Source organism: Podarcis melisellensis (genome assembly GCF_964234715.1).
Source record: "Podarcis melisellensis genome assembly, chromosome: 1".
Lineage (NCBI taxonomy): Eukaryota > Metazoa > Chordata > Lepidosauria > Squamata > Lacertidae > Podarcis > Podarcis melisellensis.
Window position 1 is genome coordinate 60956672 of NC_138528.1, and position 20907 is coordinate 60977578.

General features: G+C 40.1%; 1 protein-coding gene across 4 annotated transcripts in view; it reads left to right on the forward strand.

The window, feature by feature from the left end:
- LUZP2 (leucine zipper protein 2) overlaps positions 1–20907 on the forward strand; it is a 346182-nt gene that overhangs the window by 181605 nt on the left and 143670 nt on the right. For all 4 annotated transcript variants that reach the window (XM_081882905.1, XM_081882903.1, XM_081882904.1 and 1 more), the window contains one exon: positions 15338–15400. In XM_081882905.1, the coding sequence (XP_081739031.1) occupies positions 15338–15400 (63 nt within the window). The remainder of the gene's footprint in view (positions 1–15337; positions 15401–20907) is intronic.

The following is a 20907-nucleotide window of genomic DNA, read 5'->3' on the forward strand; positions in this document are numbered from 1 at the left end:
ACCAACATTTCTCATAATTGTCCTTAAACAAATTCAAGTTTTTGGAGGTCAAGTACACCCCTAAGTACTTTACTTTTTTAACCACATTTAGTTCCGTTTCTTTTCTGAACTCCTCTATTTCAGTAGTTGTCAAATTTTTTGCTAGAACTTTAGTTTTTTGTTTATTCAGCTTAAATCCCGCCACCCGACCAAAGTCAGAAATTAATTCTAACGCTCTTTTAGTACTAGAGGCTGGCTCCTGTAATGTTAATACCAAGTCATCTGCGAATGCTTTCAGTTTATATTGTTTCTCTCCGACCACAATTCCCTGTGCCAACCGGTCATTTCTGATCATGTTCAATAGCACCTCCAGGACTGAAATAAACAGCAGAGGAGATAGAGGGCACCCCTGTCGTGTCCCTTTTTCAATTTTGAACTCCTCTGTCACCACGTCGTTTACTATCAATTTAGCTTTTTGTTCTGAATAAATTGCTTCTATTCCATTTTCAAACCCCCGCCCTACTCCCATCCTTTCCAAATTTTTCTTCATAAACATCCAAGAAATGTTGTCAAAGGCTTTCTCCGCATCAATAAAAATCAACACCGCTCTTGTATTTGAGTTTGTCTGTAGGAATTCCAAAATGTCAATGATGTTTCTTGTGTTATCAAATAAATGCCTGCCAGGGAGAAAGCCTGCTTGGTCCTTATGAATCACTTCATTTAATACTTTCTTAAACCTGCTTGCCAAAATGTCTGCAAAAATTTTATAATCCACATTTAGGAGTGAAATAGGACGGTAGTTTTTAAGTTGGGTTTTTTCAGTTTCTAATTTTGGTATCAACGTGATGAAAGCTTCTTTCCACGTTTCCGGTGCCTTCTTCCCCTCCATAATCTGGTTACTAACTTCCAACAGTGGTTGTATCAACGAATCCTTCAGTACCTTATAGTATTTGGAAGTAAGTCCATCTGGTCCTGGAGACTTGCCCAGTTGGAGGTTCTGAATGGCGCATTCAATTTCTTGGAACGTAATATTACAGTTCAAGGTTGCTCTCATTTCCTGAGGTATTTTTTGTAATCCATTAGTTATGAAAAATTGGTCCACCTCCGAATCTTTTTGTGGCCTTTGTGAGTAAAGTTCTTTGAAATATCTCTGGAAACACTTTCTAATTTCCTCGGGTTTCTGAACCATTCTCCCTTCGATCTCTAGATTTGTAACTGTATTAAGCTTTTGTCTCTTTTTCAACTGCCAAGCCAGCAGCTTCCCACACTTGTTAGCAGATTCAAAGGATCTTTGTTTCATTTGTTTAATTTTCCATTCCACCTCCTGATTTATCAGTTTCGAATATTGTGCCTGGAAAAACTTCACTTCTCTCAATACTTCCTTTGATTTAGGCCTGGATCTCAATTTTTTCTCTCCTTCTCTTATTTTCTCCAAAATCTTCTCCTTCTTTTCATTCCAGAGCCTTTTTTTGATCGTATTCTGCTGTATTAGAAACCCTCTCATAACTACTTTACTTGCGTCCCAGATTGTTCTTTTTTCCACATTTGTCTTTAGATTTATTTCAAAATAATCCTTTAAAGCTTTTTGGGCCTTCCTAACAATCTCCTGATCTCTTAACAAAGCGTCATTCATTTTCCATCTGAAAGATCCGGTTGTGTTTAATCTCAGTTCCATTCTCAAAGCATTGTGGTCGGAGCAGGTTTTTGGGCAGATTTCCACTTTTCTAGTCTTAGGTGCCAGTCCTCTAGTTATCCATATTTGGTCGATTCGCGTCCATGTCATATGGGCCTCAGAAAAGAAAGTTCCTTCTTTCCCTAGAGGGTTCTTGATCCTCCATATATCAGTCAAGTCCAAATTGTCAGTCATTTCGAAAAAAGTTTTTGGTAGTCTGCCGTCTTTCGTTATGTTAGCACTTTGCGACTTATCCATATTCACTGAGACGACTCCGTTCATATCTCCCAACATGATAATGTTGTTGTAATCCAAATAGTCCAGCATAGTCTCATGCAGCCTCTTGAAAAATTCCGATTTCCCTTCATTTGGGGCGTATATTCCTAAAATTAAAAACTTTTCTCCTTTTGTCTGAATTTCAACCGCCAAAATTCTGCCCTGTTCATCTTTAAATACAAATTTTGGTGACAAGTTCTCCTTTGCATATATCACCACTCCTCTTTTCTTGACTTTGTCCGATGAAATAAATTCTTGGCCTAACCTTTTATTAATTAACACTTTTCTGTGGAGTCTTGTCACATGTGTTTCTTGCAAGCAGATAATGTCCAATTGTTCTTTTTTCAAAATATGAAATACTTTTCTCCTTTTTTCTGGAGAGTTCCCGCCATTTATGTTCCAACTAAGAAGCTGTAGAGACATCCTGGTCTAGTACTTAAGTATCACAGTTGGGTATCTATGTTATCCTCCGTTCCCGAAGGATGTGGTGCCGGTCCGCCTCCAGATGGTCCTGGTGGTAATCCCGGTGGTGGAGGCCAAGAATCTGCGGCTCTCTTTTGGAGGTCCTCCTCGTTGTCGTGCAGGAACTTCTGCTGGTCCTCTAGTGTTTTAATTCTTACCTTCTTTCCTTTATAGGTAAATGATAAACCTTGAGGGAATTCCCACCTGTAAGGAATTGCGTTGTACCTTAACAGTTTGGCCAAGTCTGTATATGAGGCTCTAAGGTCCAACAGATATTTAGGAATGTCTCTATAAATTTCTGCTCTTTTGCCTTCAACTTCCAGAGATTTTTTAAAATGTTGGCCTAGTATCTTGTCTCTTTCCTCTCTTGTTCTCAAGCAAACCAAACAGTCTCTGGACTTGTCTTTCTTAGCCGATCTTCCCAATCTGAAGGCCGTCACAATTTTAAAGTCTTTGTCTTCCTCAACCCCCCAAAATTTAGAAAATAACTGCGTCAAAAATTCCTCTAGGTTGCCCTGTTCCAGTTCTGGGACGGCCCTCAGCCTAAGATTGCATTCCTTACTTTTCAATTCCACCATTGACAGGTAGGCTTGCTGTTCTCCTACCTGTCTTTTCAGAGGTCTTACTTCCCCTTTGATCTCCTCAACCTTTTTGCACGCTTGCTCAGCTTTTTGGTTGGCTTCCGCAGCTAGTTTATAGTTCTCTACCGTAGCTCCTTGCAATTTCTCAATGGCCTGGGTATGCTGGGAAACCTGATCTGATAACTTACTGATAGTAGATGTAGCTCTGTCAATTTTAGATGACTGATCATCCACCTTTTTATTCAGAAGTGCCAATTGTTCCAAAATTTGTTTCAAGACTGGATCAGTTCCTCCAGTTGCCATATCTTCTGTGGCAAGCGTTTCAACTTCTTCCTCCTGCGCCGTCAGCACAGTTGGTACAGAGGATCTACGTTGATGGATTAACGTTGTTTGAACAAGCTGCCCAGCTCTCTTATCTTTTTCTTTAGCTTCCTTAGCTTTAGCTGCTCTTGTTTTCCCTGGGCCGCTCATTCCCCAGCTGCCTCTGTTCAAGGTCAAATAGTCTTTCAATCCATGAGAAAGGCAAGTCCAGAATGTAAACAATTAAACCACAAAAAATCTCAATATGGTACAGTTCCCAGACCTCTATACCTCCGCAAATCCACTAGGGGGGGGTGTTTCATAGGAAGGAAAGTTTCTTTTCCACCATCAAAGTTCCTATTTCAACTTTTATAGTCCCCAAGTTCAAAAAGGAGGCTTCCAGATAAATCTGTTTCAAAGTAGTGCCACAAGGTGACAGAAAGGTTCCAGTATCAGTATTAAAGCGATAATGTATCCCTCAATGCGACAATTTGTACTTCAGAGAAAGTTTCAACAGCCTGACAGTTCTCCTTTGCAACACTGGCAGCCCGACAGCTCGGTTATCCCCTTTAACTCCACGTCACTCCACAGTAGGGGGAAGGTTCCGTGGCAAAATAAACCAAGAGATTTAATCCTTCAATCCTTTTACTTTCTAAAAACACAGTCAATTGATGCCCCTTCGTGCTACTTTCAGAGTCTCTTTTTAAGCGCTTCAGCCCACACCGAATTCTTTGCTTTGCTCTGATTAGCAGGATCGGGAGACGGACTTCCTGTTACTCGCCTCCCGTTTTCAGCCGAATTAAATGAATTTAAGTCAATCTTTAAGTCAATCTTTAGTACTCCTTACTCACGGGTAAATTGCAGCCAATTCCGATGTTTTTCAAGAAGAAAGGTCGACGCTCATCAGCAGCAGCAGCGCGGCTTCACTTCCGCGAAAAGAGCGATGAACTCACAGCACCGCTCCCCCTTTCACGCTCCGGAGCCTCTTACGAGGTCCCTTCTCCGTTTCTGGGGGGGCTTCTGGCACCCGCCGAGTCCCACGGCCGCAGGCTCGCTCTGCCTGCGGTTTGTCTTAATGGGTCTCCGCTTTGCCGCAGCGGACGACCCTTTTTCGCGGAGCCCCTCTTCACAGTGTAAAGAGGACCGCCATTGCCGTTTTGCGCCACCTCCGGAAGTCCTGTTTCCACTTCCACTTTAGACACTTCCTCCTCCCAGTCTTCTCCCTCTGATGACTAATCATTGTCCCACCACCAATCCCTGGACTCTGAGTCTTCTTCCCTTGGGGGTTCCCCAGTTGGTTTCTCCCACCATTCTTCTGATTCCAAGCTAGTCCCTGATAGTTCCATGGACATGTACAAAATTCATGTACAAGTAATGTGTCTACAGAAGGCCTCTTAAATTCAAATGGTGCAACTTTGATAATTCATTGATACCACTCCTGATCGTAGGCCTGGCCAATTGATGAGGCAAGGTGAGACACTCGCCTTGAGTGGTGGAAGCCCAAGAAATGATGCCCACCTCACTGCCAAAAGAATGCATATGGCGTATAGCTAACTCTTTATTGTCAAAAGTGGACACTTACCATTTTTTCTACAGCTTTGAATGCCACTCCTCCTCCACCAGTTTATGTACCTCCCCCAGACAGGCTGTGCGCACACAGCCATAAACTGCCCATGTGGAAGCTGCCTCTGCTCTTCCTCTTTAATCCCTTCTTGGTTCTCGGAGACAGTGGTGCAGGAAAGGAACGGAAGCACCTGGCCCTTCACTTGTCTGACCTGCCTCTTCCTCCTCTTCTTCCAACTCCATCTCTGAAGCTTCCCCTGCATCCGGCTCTTGCCTCTTGGCTGGTGCAGGTCCCCACAATTCACGGGACCCTTCTCTTAAGTCAGACTCCAGCCCCCCTTCCCCCATGCACACTTGTCAGTGTCCTGCTAGTCCCTGACACTTGTCTCCACCACTTGCCTCACTGCCTCTGCTGCCTTCAGACAAGTGGCGCTGGCAGCAGTGCTGGTTTTCAGTGAGATTTTCCAAAGCATTGCCAAAATCTCGTGAGACCTCACAGAACACACAAGATCTCATGAGACTTTGGCTAGATCTTGCAAGACCTCACTAGAAGTGAGGGCCACTGCTGGCGCTTCACAACACAGGTAAGAGTGGAGGTGGTGGTGGGTGGGGAATGGCAAGGGAGCAGAATGTTCCTTTTTTGCCTCAAGCATCATAAAGGGGCATGCCTGATGGTAATACAAATAAAAATAACTAACCAACCATACACCTAATTTTGATTCTGTTAAGATCTGAAAAATATGGGTCCCTAAAACTGTGGTCCATGAAGTCTTGCAAAACTTTGCCAGGTAGCAAAATTCAGAAAGGCACTCTATTTCTTTTTTTTAAAAAAAATATTTTTTATTCATTTTTTAAACACATAATAGAAACACACAAAAAAAACAACAACAAAAAAACAAATACATACAAAACATTTAAGTCATAATGTTGTTTCCATACACCTTCTTTCCTCCGACTTCCCCATACCTCCCTTTCGCTGCATCCTTGTTTTACAGTTCTTTAGCAACCCATTAGTCAGTTTATCTACTAGTTCCCTTCCATTAATTTCCCTTAAACTTGTTGGTTACAGCTGTAATTCTCTAGTTCTTACCCCTTGACATCTTAACACTCCTCAATTTTACAACAATTTTTAAGATATATTTTAAATTTCTTCCAGTCCTCTTCCACTGTCTCTTTCCCCTGGTCGCGGATTCTGCCAGTCATCTCTGCCAATCCCATAAAGTCTGTCACCTTTGTCTGCCATTCTTCCAGAGTAGGTAGTTCTTGCATCTTCCAATACTTTGCCAGAAGAATTCTTGCTGCTGTAGTAGCATACATAAAAAATGTCCTATCCTTCTTTAACACCAATTGGCCAACCATGCCCAGGAGAAAAGCCTCCGGTTTCTTAGGAAACGTCCACTTAAGGACTTTCTTAATTTCATTATAGATCATTTCCCAAAAGGCTTTAATCTTTGGGCAGGTCCACCAAAGATGGTAAAAGGTACCTTCAGTCTCATTACATTTCCAGCATTTATTATTGGGCAAATGGTAAATTTTTGCAAGCTTGACTGGGGTCATGTACCACCTGTAAATCATTTTCATTATGTTCTCTTTTAAGGCATTACATGCCGTAAACTTAACACCGGTGGTCCATAACTGTTCCCAGTCAGCAAACATAATGTCATGACCGATATCCTGTGCCCATTTAATCATAGCTGATTTCACCGTTTCATCCTGTGTATTCCATTTCAACAGCAAGTTATACATTCTAGACAAATTCTTAGTATTGGGTTCTCTATTTCATGGATCATTCAAGGTGCGCATAGTCATACTTTCCTTCCTACTCTGTGTACTTCTTTATTATTATTTCTGTAATCCTTAGAGCAACCCTACAAGATAAACCACTATGATGATCACAATTGTATATAGTTGAAAAGTGGGAGTGAGGAATGGTGTCTTGACTGTACTGTACAGGCAAGTCATAGTTAACCTGAAATATGAACTAGGCACTTTCAAACTTATTGCTTATACTCTTAACAACAATATTTTACCAGTTGTGTACCTGCCTGAATTCATTGGATGTGTGTGGTGTTGTTGTTGTTTTTGTGTGTGTGCGCGCACAGAGAGAGAGTCGTACTTTGGATCCTGAATGCCTTGTGAGTCGAACATTTTGGCTCCCAAACGCCGTAAACCTGGACGTGAGTGTTCCGGTTTGAGAACATTCTCTGGAAGCCAAACGTCTGACGTGGCTTCCGCTTGCATGCAGGTTGTCAAACGTTTTTGGAAGTCAAACAGACTTCTAGAATGAATTCCATTCGACAACCAAGGTATGACTGGGGGGAGGGATGCTCAGTATATTTCTAATAATTTTTTTATTCACTTTGTGAGGTTTCTCCCACTATTTAAAAACTCCTTGTATTGACAGAATGAAAGATCTAGCAATGGGACCAGAACATTTAAGGAATGTTACATACATAGGCACACCCACACATCATATTTCTGCTTTCACTTTTAAATACACAGAAGCAATTTTAAACTAAATTAAGCAAAATTTCTCTCTTGGAAGTCTAAGCAAGTTTAGATTGAAGAAACAAAAACAAACAGTGGTTGTTCTATATGCTACTTCCTTAAAAGGCAATTGGAAATCAGAGACTTTAGCTTTTTTCTTGCAGTAAATCATAAGCAGTCCATTTCTGCAATGATTTACAGTCAAGAAACCTTGAAATAAATTATATGTTTCTTACTTCTTCATTCTGTTACTTTGTACTGCATTAAAGGGGCTGAGACCAACATAGCTAAGACCCTCCCTTCTACCTTACTATATGGGCTGATGGGTGCCTTTTTAACAATATTATCCACATACTACCTTTGACCACAGATGTCGAAGGCAGATAAAAAGCACAAATTGCTGTTTCACAACTATGCAACTCTAGGGGGGAAATGAACCATTGAAATCACTTTAACATACTCCATAGTTTGCTTCTCTGCTTTAAAGAGGGAGTGTGTTTTGCACAGAAGAAAGAATGTGTGAAAGGAGACCAGCTTGATCCTTCCATCTCCCAGTTGTCCCCGTGTAACCTCCCCTTGCTTTTCTCTCCATCGGGTCTTAAGTTCTATGTTTGTGATGGAATTAAGTAGAATTATTTTATCTGCATGTATCTAATGTGCAGCGAATTATGTGGCTAAGACAAAATTTAGCTTGCTGAAATGTTGATAAATGCAGAATCCATTGACACAATTCATCCTATTGGATTCATCTCAAATGTCTGTACTATGTAAGGGAAAATTTGGATTGTTTATCCGCATGTTTTTTACCATCTTTGGCTCAGAAGCTTTTAAAACATGGTACTTTGTATTCCTGGTTTTGTAGTTTCTAGTATAAACATGAATTTAGGAAATTTATTGTCTTTTCGTGGAAGCATCCAGCTTCTGTAATTTTACTTCATTTACTAGTCTATGCTAAATAATCATGCTTGTTTGCTATCCAACCTGTGGTAGATGCTAAGCAAGAAACTATTTTGGAGTCATAATTATTTAGACCAGAAAACAACTCCTGAGTTGGAACTTTCAGCCCATAGTTAAATGAGAGAGAAACCGAAGTCAGAGAGACACACCACAGATTCCTATAGGATAATTTTACAGGCATAAGGGCAATGAGGGGAGGGATGGAAATCTCCCTGTTGAGATCTAGCAACTTGATGTTTCAACGTGTCTAGACATCCTGCAAGTCTATGCACCTTCAATTGTGTCTGAAGGCTCACAGCTCTTTTCTCACGTAGGTTTGTGTGAGGCTTGCTGAAAGCTACACTATTTCCTGCTCCTTGATTCTGCATTTTCATCACTGATACTTGATTCACAAGTCAGGGCACTGCCCGAGGTGGGAATTTAACCACTATCAATAAGGCATTATTGCTGTTAGTAATTTTTGGTGCAACATAAATCTCATCCCGAATGCTGGATATGAAACTCTTTGTGTTGTTTACATTAATAATTAGCTTGAAATGTGTACATGCTGCTGAAAAGGAGTCAATAATTACTTGTCTGTCCTCTAAAGCATTAGGTACTAGGGCTTAATCATCCACTAATGATAGCACCTGAACTATTTCTTCAAATACCTTACTTTTGCTAGGAGCTTTTCAAGGTTAAATAGATTACCATCTGCTCTAAATCAGATCTTTATTCTCACATTAACATCATGAAAGGCCTTCAGAAGCATAGTAGCAAAACTGTGCAGTAAAAAGAGTTAGTGCATGATCACATCCCTAGTTGTAGTTTCAGAAGAGAATGGGAAAACACCATCTTTCTCCATCAGTCTATCGTTCCATTGCAAGATTGCCTCACCTCTGCATTAAATCCCTCTGGGTAGCTGAATATAGCAAGCCAATTTAAGACGGAGTTTCTGTAGAAAGTACCAAAGGCCTTTGTAAATGTCACTCCACATTTAATGTAGCACACATTTCCTAGATGTCCCAAATTATCCACTAGACAAGTAATGGGAGGAGCCTGTCTACCACATGTCTATGAGTTTACAGAAACACACTTCTCTTTTAAACACTATGATGGCACTGATCACTAAGAGATCCAAGGAGAAAACATGGAAACATGCCACGCGAAGTGGTCCTAAATATAACAGGCAACTAGTTTAGATTAATGCTTTCTGTAGATATGGGTTAAATATCTGCCCTATTTTGCATTCTGGACAGGACCTCAAATTGTGTCAGGAGTTTTTCTAGAATTTCAGTGGTTTCATTCTGAAAACAGTATGTGAAGCCTGATGTAGCTCAGATATAGTCCTGAAATGATCAGCTCCCACATGTCAAAGGCGTTGGTGCAATGAGACTGTGATGTTGTGATCCAGAAGAGGCAAGAGCTTGTCTTGAAAGAAGAGCATTATAACAACTTGCAGAATAATTTAAAGGTTCTCATGTTGAAAGACGTGAGTGGGACATTTTATATTTTGTACCACGGGCAGGGTAAAAATCATGTTTTGAACAACATTTTAACCAAAGCCATTTCCCGCCCCCGGGGAGATGACGTTGTGAGCTGGAAGCAAGCCCTCCCCATGCGCATGGGGCGGGATAGCTCCTGCGCCATTGGTTGGTCCTCGGCCATGTCATCCCAAGGCTGTCCAATCCGGATGGTCTGGGGGCATGACATGGGCTATTTAAACTGCCCACGGCCGAGGACATGTTCCTTTACTCCCTGGTATTCCATTAAAGGAATCTGAGGGGTGTGCTCTCTGTCCAAAGCCCCAGAAGGGCCATGGCACAACCCCTAGTGGTGATCCTGGGGGAGTTCCTAGTTGATGTGCATCAGCAGAGCTCCCCCTTCTGGTGGTTAACCCTTCCAAGACTCCTACAGACAGGCAAGAGTCAGATATAGTTGTGTGGTTTCCAATGCCTAAGCCAATACCACTCACATTCCGTAACAAATAAAGTTGTGGCCTTTTTCACCCGTTAACCTAAAATACTGTTTCATGTGTCTTTATTCCACTTCCAGGGCGGGTTTGGGACCTTGCCATGCAATGGAATGGGTTGAGTCAGGAATCTGCAGCCAAAGGAAAACCAAAAGACAAATTACTGCACCTATGCAAAGGTTATTTGTAAGGGCAAAAAAGCTGCAATGTTTACCAAAGAGCAAACATAGTCATTTTAAACCCTTTTGGGGGGGGAGGGGTGCACACCAGATGGTATAGTTTCAGCCTATATGGCAAACAAGACCAAAAGCAAGGAAGTGAAACTACAATAATGATAATATGCAGTAATAATATCAGGCAAAATTCAGATTTATGCCAATGTATACAATGGGGATCCCCTCCCTACCCTTTGTAGGAGGGTTCACAGCCCTCCAAAACAAATTGGAAGGCTGTGGTGGACTGGATACAGGACAGGAGAAAGGATAAGTCCAATTTTGCTCAAGCAGAAATCTGTTGTGCAAGTGGGACACCACAATTGGAGATCACCCGATAAATGGGTATCTTACTAGCCATCTTATGTGTTAAGTAAATGCCTTCTAGAATTACATCATCGCCATCTACACATAGTCTATTTTTCAGAGGTGAAAATGGTTTAATTTGAATTTTTCAAGGTATAAAGCCTATTATAATAAAGGTCAGGAAATGAAAAATAACCTTCATTTCCTATAAGAAGTATAATAAGGTTGGAAACACAAACACACAGTTTTGTGTAGCATTGAGTGCTTGTCTCCTAGAAACATAATGTCATTGTCCTTCGATAAAACTGAAAAAAATACAGAATCCAGATAATGTGCTATATTCCCAGATTTTTAAATGGCAGCCTTAATTTAAATATAGAGATGCATGAAATCCTCCTGAGATGTGCTGCTAATCTTATTTAAGTGCTTTTTAAGTACTCTTGAACTGCCTACCAATGTTTTGCCTTAGAAAGAACAGATAAATCCTTCAGATTTGGTCCTTTTTCCTGTGTTGGTGCAACAAAATTCACTAATGAGAGCATATTGTTAAATAATAAGCTGTCAACATACAAGTGAGTCAGCAGTGCAATGCAGTGAATAATAAGGCTACTGCAATTACATGTTGCATCAATAGAAGCGCGGGGTCCAGAACACAAGATGTATCGGTGCTACTTTATTATGTCTTAGGCGGACCTCAACTGGAACACTGTGTCCAGTTCTGGGTACCACAGTTGAAAGGAGATGTTGACAAACTAGAACATGTCCAGAGAAGGAAGTAAGAGATACGGAGGGACTGGAGACCAAATGCTAAGAAGAAAGGTTGGACAAGGTTGTTTAACCTAGAGAAGCGATAAATAAAAGAAGTTGCACCTAACATAGCACTGTGAGAATGTTCCATCAATACAATGATTTCTGCTTGTGCAACTTAATGTTCTACCCCATTCCTCCCCACCCCATTTTTTTTTTTGTAGGGGTTCGTCCAACTCAGATCAGTGAAGAATGTGCAGTGCTCATGGGGGAGGGGAAACGCTCATTGTATAAGTGGCAATAGTTGCACTTACAAGATACAGTAGTTGAATACTTCCCCATGTATCATTCCTAGACAGTCACCACCAGTCCAATGCCAATACAGTTGTACCTCTGGTTAAGAACTTAATTCGTTCTGGAGGTCTGTTCTTAACCTGAAACTGTTCTTAACCTGAGGTGCCACTTTAGTTAATGGGGCCTCCCGCTGCCACCACACGATTTCTGTTCTCATCCCAAGTTCTTAACCTGAGGTACTACTTCCGGGTTAGCGGAGTCTGTAACCTGAAGCGTTTGTAACCCAGTGTGTTTGTAACCCAAGGTACCACTGTAGGCATATATGTAATTGAAATTTAGAAACCCACCCCCCTTGACTCAGTTTGCAGGGGTCCTCTTGAAGCTCTTCACAAAATATTTTTGCTTTAACAACTCTGAACAATTTGGTATCAGCTAACTTGGCTACCTCACTACTCCACAAGCTGACCTCTCCACTTATACTATGGGAATACTATGGGTTGAGTTGTTTTAAAATGTTGACTGAAGCAATTTATCTTCCATCCCTAGTACAATGAAGGAAGTGTGTATAGGATGTAGCCTGAGTGTATTTCTTTAGCTAAATAATTTCACATTTACATCTTAACAACTGTTTCCTTTTAGTTTGTTTTTCTGTTTCATGGTTGAAAACGTAACAGGTTCAAAGTATTTCCCACCATGCCACGATGATCCGGGTAGCTGATCTCTTACCACTTCTGTGTTGCTTATATAGTTCATCTCGGTAATACATCATTAGTTTCTGATCTCAATTTTGCCCAGATGATTTAAAAAGGGGATTGCTCATTATATGAAAACAAGTGCAGAGACCCATCACAGATAATCTTGTGGGTTGCAGTTAAGACCCAGACATCTGACAAAATCATTGCCTATGCATCTTTCAAGAAGACAAGAGGAAAATTAGTGCAACTGAAGAGGGAATTAGCAGGAGAGATTCAGTAAATAGTGCTTAGAATGATCTTACTTCAGGGCTTTTGAAGTCACTTAAGAAAAATGTGTGAAATGAATTTACTTCATCAGGTTGTTCTGACTTATTGGAAGTGAGGTGTGAATGCCAAGAGGCTTTTCCTTACAGACTTAAGAAGCTATAAAGAGGAATGTTATTCATAGAATTAAGCTGGTTGACACAGTGCAATAATACAGTTATAGTGAGATAAATCTATTGAATTTAAATATCTGTATCTAGATACCTAGGTATAACACCATAGTTGCTGTGGAGATTGTTAAGGGACTGAACCTTTCAACACTTACTAATCCTCACATGCAAATTCCTTGCCTCAGGGGCACCTCTCTGAGAGCTGTTGACTGGTAGCTTCCAACTGCTAGCAAGCGAAGACTCCTTCAGTCTTGGGCTCAGAGAAGTCCAGCTGCTTAGGCCCCTTCATTTGCCTCACAGGACCAATTCAGGAGCTGTTGCCTGGCAACTACCAACTGACATGAAGGGAAGACTTCCTTTCATTATGGGTTGTGTGAGATCCATCTGCTCAGCCTCACTCCCTTGCCTCAGGACACCTTAGGGAGCTGCTCTCTGGCATACCAGAGAAGATCAATGATGATGACAGGAAGCGCTGTCTGAGTAATCTTGGTTTCCTTTGGACACCATGCAATTTCTGTTCCTGACGTCGATTTGTGTGTGATTTTTATTTTGAGAATTTTTTGTAAGCCACTTCATCAGGGTCTGAAGTCTACAAAGGGAGTCGGGTACAAGTATTCTACATAAATAATAAAATACAAACATTACAGAAATCCTTGAAGGAATCATACAGAAGCCACAATCAATCATGTATAACAGAACAGATATAAAATATGAGAAGTCCCACATGTAACCCTGAGATGGGAGTGAGAGGAATGTGGGACAGTGTATTCCTCCTGACCAAGCAAGATATATGGTAGAGAAATGCAAATAACTATGGCACTGCATATTAGTCAATATTTTATCATATGGTTTATTCTGAGCATTAAATAAGATGCTTGTAAGAAGTATGATAGCTGCCCTATCACATGACAAAAAGTTAGGTGAATGCCATCTTCATAGGCTTTATACATGGAGCATATTATTTTGTTTTGAGTTTCCTTTTTTCTGAAATAATGGATCTCTTTTAGTCTGAGCACATTAAGGCAATGGAGAGTATCATAATCAATCATACTTAAGTCTGAGATTTTATTCCAAAGATTTTCCATCAAGTAATGAAAAAAACAAATTGCATTCAAAAAGATCAAAAGGGAGAGAAAATTAGGAGAAGTTCTCTTTATTGTGGTGCAGAGTTTTTGATGCACTTACCTTGCTTGAAAGTGACTTTGTGTATGTTATTTATTTCATTCTACAAATGATACCACTAGTGGTGTGAACTCTGCAGCCCTGGTCTCCAGACTTCAGTTTCAGTCCAGGGGAACATAACAAGTGGCAACTCCTCCCATGGGGCTCTGGATTTTTTTAAAAGGAAGAATGGACACTGAGGGAGGCTGCAAAAAACTGGAGAAATGCTTGCTGGAAGAAAAATCACATTTATCCTTCGGGGATCACATAAGCTAAAAATTCTGCATCCATGGATAGTCTAAAGAAATTATTGATTAACCCAAGAATGAGATAGAAAAAGTGTGTGTGTGTGGGGGGGGACTTTCAAGAAACTGGAGGACAGATTTTGGCACAGCATTAGGGTTTGTTTGTTTTTCTCATGTTCAACTCTAGTAATTTTCTATGTAGGCTATTTAGATGCTAGTTATATAGGTAGGACTGAAATAAAGGGAGAAAAACAACATTCTGAAAAAGAAATAAGATGATGTGAGAAGTGATAAAATTGTCCCCATCAGGAAAGTTGGAGTGTCAGAAGAAAGATTTCTAGTCAAAACTCTCTGGTCTGCTAAAGTAGCCTTCCCTGTGTAGAAAGGTTTTCTTTTTTAAAAAATTAAAATAAAAATGCATCATTTCAATGTGTGCTCTCCAATATGTCCTGAAGTAGTATAGTCCCCAGAAAACACAGCAATGTGTTGTGTTTTGTCCGTGCCTGTGTTATATACTGACAGAAAATATAGTCTTGCATTGTATCCTGGGATCATAGTATAATATATCCACAAGGTAAAGCATTTTTCCAAAGGGAATTACTATCTCTTCTACCTCCCCACCCAACCCAGAGAATGAGAAGAATGAGAAATAAATGCTCCAGAATTTATCCTGTTTAACTAATGCTCATCCATCTGTTATGCATGTTTTTCTGAGGGGGACACCTGCCAAATTCTGCCATACATTCCACATTCTGCCATACATTCCAGTTTCCTTTTTCTGCTGTCTAGCCATCTTCAACCTTGTTATTACTAAAAGTAGCCCAAGTTGTTATATAGGACTTCTTCCAATGTTTCATCAAAGAGTGTTAATAGTGCTTGGGCGGACAGAGAAGAATCCCCTTTCTAAAAGGTGCTCAGGTAAAAGTTGATCTATAAAAAGTATAAAATGCCTCTCTCTTGGGAGTTTTTGGGTGGATTTATGGCAATCAGTTAAAAGGTTATTTTTCATTTTTAGATTAACTTTTTGAAGACTGAAATGGAAAGGAAGAGCAAAATGATCAGGGATCTTCAAAACGAGGTAAGAGGATCCTTAGCTGTCAGAAACATACCTAAAATACGTACATCGTTAATGATAGTGTACAATTACTGTATATTAAATATCTGTATTTGTTTCTGTGGAATTAAGTAAAAAGTTACAGAGACTGGATGCCTGGAGTATTTACAATACCCAGTTTCTATTCTGCCATATTTTTACACCTTGTTCCTTTGAGCAACCTGGCCCCATTCTAGGGAAATAGTGTTTGCTGACTCCAGTTAACCCCTTAATGATATATTGTGCAACATTCTATCTTGTGTTCAAGGCCTGAAGTTTGAAATCTGTATCCAGGGGATGGCCAACCTGTGGCCTGCCAAGTGTTGGGAGTTGTAGCCCAGCAGCATTTGTAGGCCAACAGGTGAGCCATCCCCACTCTATCCCACCTGCCTTGTTGTTAATTCTGTCCTGGAGTTTTAGTGCTAATCTGGCATGCTTCTGATATCTGATTATCTTCTGGTGACTTGTATTTTTGATAAGCCTGCCTTTCTCAGGTTTTTCCTGTTATGATTGTATACCTGTTCCAAACTCCTGTCTGCTTGTTTTTCATGAAATCTGCATCCCCCCCCCCGCCCCCAGTTTTTCTTGTCCTGGCTTCTTTGTCCCTGCCCTGACTGAAAAACGAACATTCAGAAATAACTATGTATGTTTGCCTTAAATTCACATTTTAGTGAATGGTTTTCTTATGGCTAAGATATCATAATGGATTTTTAACTATATGTTCTGAAACAGGAGGAAACAAGTATTTGAAATTTTCTATAGTAAGACTGATTCTCGATAGGGTTGCCATATTCCAAACAGTGAAAAGCCAGCCAGAAAAGTTTAGCAAATTTGCAAAAAATGACATTTTTGAGCTTTTATTTTGGTAAATGACACAAACGACCCTGCCAACATGGGTTGCCATACGTCCAGATTTCCCCAGACATTTTTTTTTACTGATTTCTGTCCTGACACTACTGCCGACTACAGTATTCCAAATATGTCCGAGAAATTCCAGACGTATGGCAACCCTAAACAGGTTTTATTGTCTTTCAAAAAACAAGAGAGAAAGAAAGATAGTACAATTGAAAATGGGAACTATCTGGTTTTGCTTATATTACATCAAATTCCCAGCACAATCCTACTCAGATATAAGTTCCACTGAGTTCAGTGATTCATTTCTTTGAGTGGATGAATAAACAGTGTTTCTCAAAACAATCAAGTTCTATTAAGACCAAATTCAAAAAATTCACCAGCTCTGTGGTGAGATGTTGTTTGTGAGAAGTTGTTGTCTCACCGTTTAAGGGCATTTACAGTAGGCTTGTGAATTCACTCCTTTTTTGAAGAAGTGCCTATGTTTTGCTGATTTATTTATTTTTGTATAAATATTTATACACAACTCCCCCCATGAGATGCTCAAAGTGAATCACAAACACAGTAAAATAATAACAATAAAATCAGTGTAAAAACTTGTGAAAAACAGGAGCATCAGGAACAAAATTGGTCAATGAAAAAAAGCACATTTAAACAAAACAATTTTAAGCCATCTTTAAAGTTGTAAATGAGGAGATGGATAAATCTTACAATTTTGGTTTCTCCCTCTCTCCCTCTCTCTTTCATTTTTTCCAGTCAGTTCACTGCATTTCTGCATCAGAAATTTTATTTTAGGTTCACATGGAAATTCGTATGCAGTTGGCGTGCTTTTCTCCTAAGATACACATTTTTGCAAGAGATTTTCCCTAACATCATTTACTGTATCAAAATCATTTATCTGGCAGCTTTTTTTTAAAAAAAAAAGTCAAGGTGGTTTAAAATAATCTAAAATAAAAATCCATGAAAAAAGCTCAGCACATGCAGTGAATGCAATATAGCATTTGCAAGTAACTTAGTGGAGCAGCTGAGAGGAATGAGTGAATAAATATGTGCCAGAAATCTATCACCACTGGCTCCTGACTCACTTCAGAGGGGATGCAAATGACACAGGGTGGGCATTACAATAGAGAAAAGCCCTCTCCCTGATCACTGCCAAATGGGTTTCTGCAGGCTGTCGTATGACGCAGAGGGCCTCACTCAGTGGCGTAGCGTGGGTTGTCAGCACCCGGGGCAAGGCAAGTAATTTGTGCCCCCTAACCGTGGATTTGCGCCCCCTAACCCTAACCCCCAGATGTTGCGCCCGGTGCGGCCGGCCCCCCCTGCACCCCCACGCTACGCCACTGGCCTCACTTGCAGACCTTAGTGATCAGGCAGGAATATACAGACATTCTTGTACTATTTTCACCAAAATACACACTTTTCCCCAATATATGCCTATATGTACACATGCATTTGGATGGAGAACAGCATCTCCAAAATCACAGCAGTGCAAATTTCAAAGGATAACTCCATTTTGGTTTGGGAAGCACAAATTAGGTAGGCTCACATTAAAATGCAAAAGAAACTAATTTCTCCCCCATCTCTACAGAGTTAGTATCATAAACACCAAAAATACCTGCATTATATTTCATTGTTTTTAAGCTGCCTGTTTTCGGGTAAAGGTGATATTTAGAAATAACTCAATTTAGGTTTCTTCAAACCATTTGATATCATTTTAGCACATTTTGGGGTTTGCAGCTCCTCCAGCTGTGTGAAGTATTTGATCCCTGGTAGCATAAAGAGCTTTGATCTTCTCTGCCACTTTATATTATATATCAGCTTGGTTGAAGCATTTGTCACCCACCAGCTCCTGCGAGACAATTTCATTTTCTACCTGCAATCTCTCAAGCCTCTTTGGGATGGGAAATGCGCTAAAATGTCTCTTGGGGAGTCATACAAAAATCTATGTTCTCCTTTCACATAAAACGCTTTAAAAGACGCATAAAAATAAAAGGTATGAAATGGAAGCTTATGGCTGCTTTGGGACTGCCTGCATCAGTTCACCTAAACGCTTAGCGGTGCCTAATGAATTTTGATGAATGCTATTCTTTAAACAAGACTGGAACTTCGCAGTGCTTTCATCAGCATGTTTCGGTGAACAAAAATGCAAAGCACTGGCCTTTTTGTAAACATCCTTGTTGCCTGGATGCACTGCTAGCTTGGTGGTCATACTTTTCTGTAAGCTTGCGAAGTTTAGCTTTACCACCTTTAATAACCCCAAGGAAGCAAAGAAATATTCCATGTTATGATTGTTTACAAGGGATCAAAAGAATACCCTTTTCTGTTGTTGGAAATTGAACGGGGAGATGATTTGGTTGTTTATACAGTAGTACCTGGTTACATACATTTCAGGTTACATACACTTCAGGTTACAGACTCTGCTAACCCAGAAATATTACCTCGGGTTCAGAACAGAAATCGTGCAGTGGCAGCGGGAGGCCCCATTAGCTAAAGTGGTGCTTCAGGTTAAGAACAGTTTCAGGTTAAGAACAGACCTCCACAACGAATTAAGTTCTTAACCCGAGGTACCACTGTATGTGCAATGCAGTCTCACAAGGTTAGCTGATGAAAAGCCTTGAGTCATACTGACAGTCAAACTTTAGTGGTCAAGCTATGGGTGGTCACTGAATCAAAACCCCAAAGGAAACTATGGTTGTGCTAAAAGCCAATGCCTGCTGATCTAAGTACACTGTATCAGTAGGCACCCAACCAGCTCAACCCAGGGGAGAGGGGCTAAAAGTAAGCAATGGCTGATTAAAACCCACATGTGCTGTGAGGTCGTGGGTTAAATTCCCTTTGATTGATTGGGTAGGTTCTTTCCCCTGACCTTTGACATCTGATATGTGTGCTTTCAGAGCCTCCTCTATTCTTGTGGCTGTAATCTGTTTAATTCCCCACTCTTTAATTGTTGTAACCCACCCTGGAACTTACTGGTGAAGGGTAGATAATATATTTAATAGTAATAGTAATAATAGTAATACCATGGTTGGTGCATTATAGCTGTGGTAGGTTTCTGAGGCAGGAGGGGGCAAACAAAAGTCTCCTGAGTGTGGGAGCTATAGCATAGGTGGATATGACTGCAAGGCTCAGAACACAAGAAATATGACCACTTGCAAAATCAAACTAAAGTTTAAAAGATTGGTTTTAATTCTTATTAAAACATGTGCCACCAGGAGTGTACCTACCAGATACTTCCTTTTGTTTTTTAAAAAAGAGCATCTTGTTTGACATGCTGGGCCTTACTGCTATATAGTAAATTAAATGAAATTAAAAGTGCTGTTTGCAATGCAATCAAGCAAAGTTTAAATAGAAATGGGAATGGAAAATATAAGCAGTTCCCAAGGAAATGCATGTGTAAACATATAGATGTCGTTCTTGGATTCTTCAGGACCTGTTAATAAATATTCCAGGCAAACAGCTGAACACAAAAGGGTGCCATATCTCCATCTTGATGCCCCAAAGCTGCTGCTAGCAGAGTACAGCCTAGAATCCCTTAAGTCTGAGTGGTGGGGTGGGAGTTGAAGCTGCCTGAACCAGTTTGTTATACTAACGCTAGTTATATCTTTTTGTATCTCAATGGGAAGGGGGCAACACAAAAGTGATGGGTAGGTTCATCCTATTTTCTCTGAAATCAACCACAGCACAGGATCAATGAGTCATTTATCTTACGCAATGCTTTTTTCTAAAAAAAAAAAAAAATGTTTAGGGGTACTCTAATTTTGACTCAAGAAAACCACAATTTTATATTTCAAATCAGGAAAAATAAAAGTACAAAGATTCACAAAATGTTTGGGGGTATGCGTCCCCCTGCGTCCCCCCCCCGAAAAAAGCACTGATCTTACCTATCACCTTCAAAACAGACAACTGGTTCAGTTAATCCTGAGACAAAGACCTGAGGAACTCAAATAAGATCAAATATTTTTGTAAGTCAAAAATCCTAGCATGCCATTTTCCAGTGTCGGCGGATATAGTTTTGGTTTTAAAAAAGAACAAACCCTCACAAAGTTGTAGAAAAAACTTATTACATTCTTCACCCCATAGTTAATGTAAGTGAAAAGCAATCCTTACATTAAAGGAAATAGAAAAAATTGCTTATGTGGGATTAATGGTACCGGCAAAATCTTTGTGATGAATTGCATTGATTCTGCCTGAAAGAGTTTCCTATATATAATTTTTAAAGGCTGCTTGCCAAAGATGCTTGTAGGCAGGCATACGATGCAAGCTAAGAACTCTGGCCTATCTATAGTTTATTTATATTTATACTATATATACGGATAGGTTTCCTTTTCAGATGCTTTCCAATGTGGAACACAAAATTAAACATACAATTTAACATTCAATTTAAAATTAAACTGTAAACTATAATTAAAAAAGAAAAAGTCCAGAAGGCTAGTGATAGAAAAGTATGATCAGTACAGCATGTCTTGCCTGCAATCTTTTGCAGGCTGACTAAAAGGTGAGCCCCACTGAACATAGTGAAACCTTTGAGTAAATACATAGGATTGCATTATCATGCATTCTTTATCTTTCACATTCAAAACACAAATTAAAATGCCGCTTTACAATAAGTTTTCAGGAACCAATGAAATGTAGACAGCGAT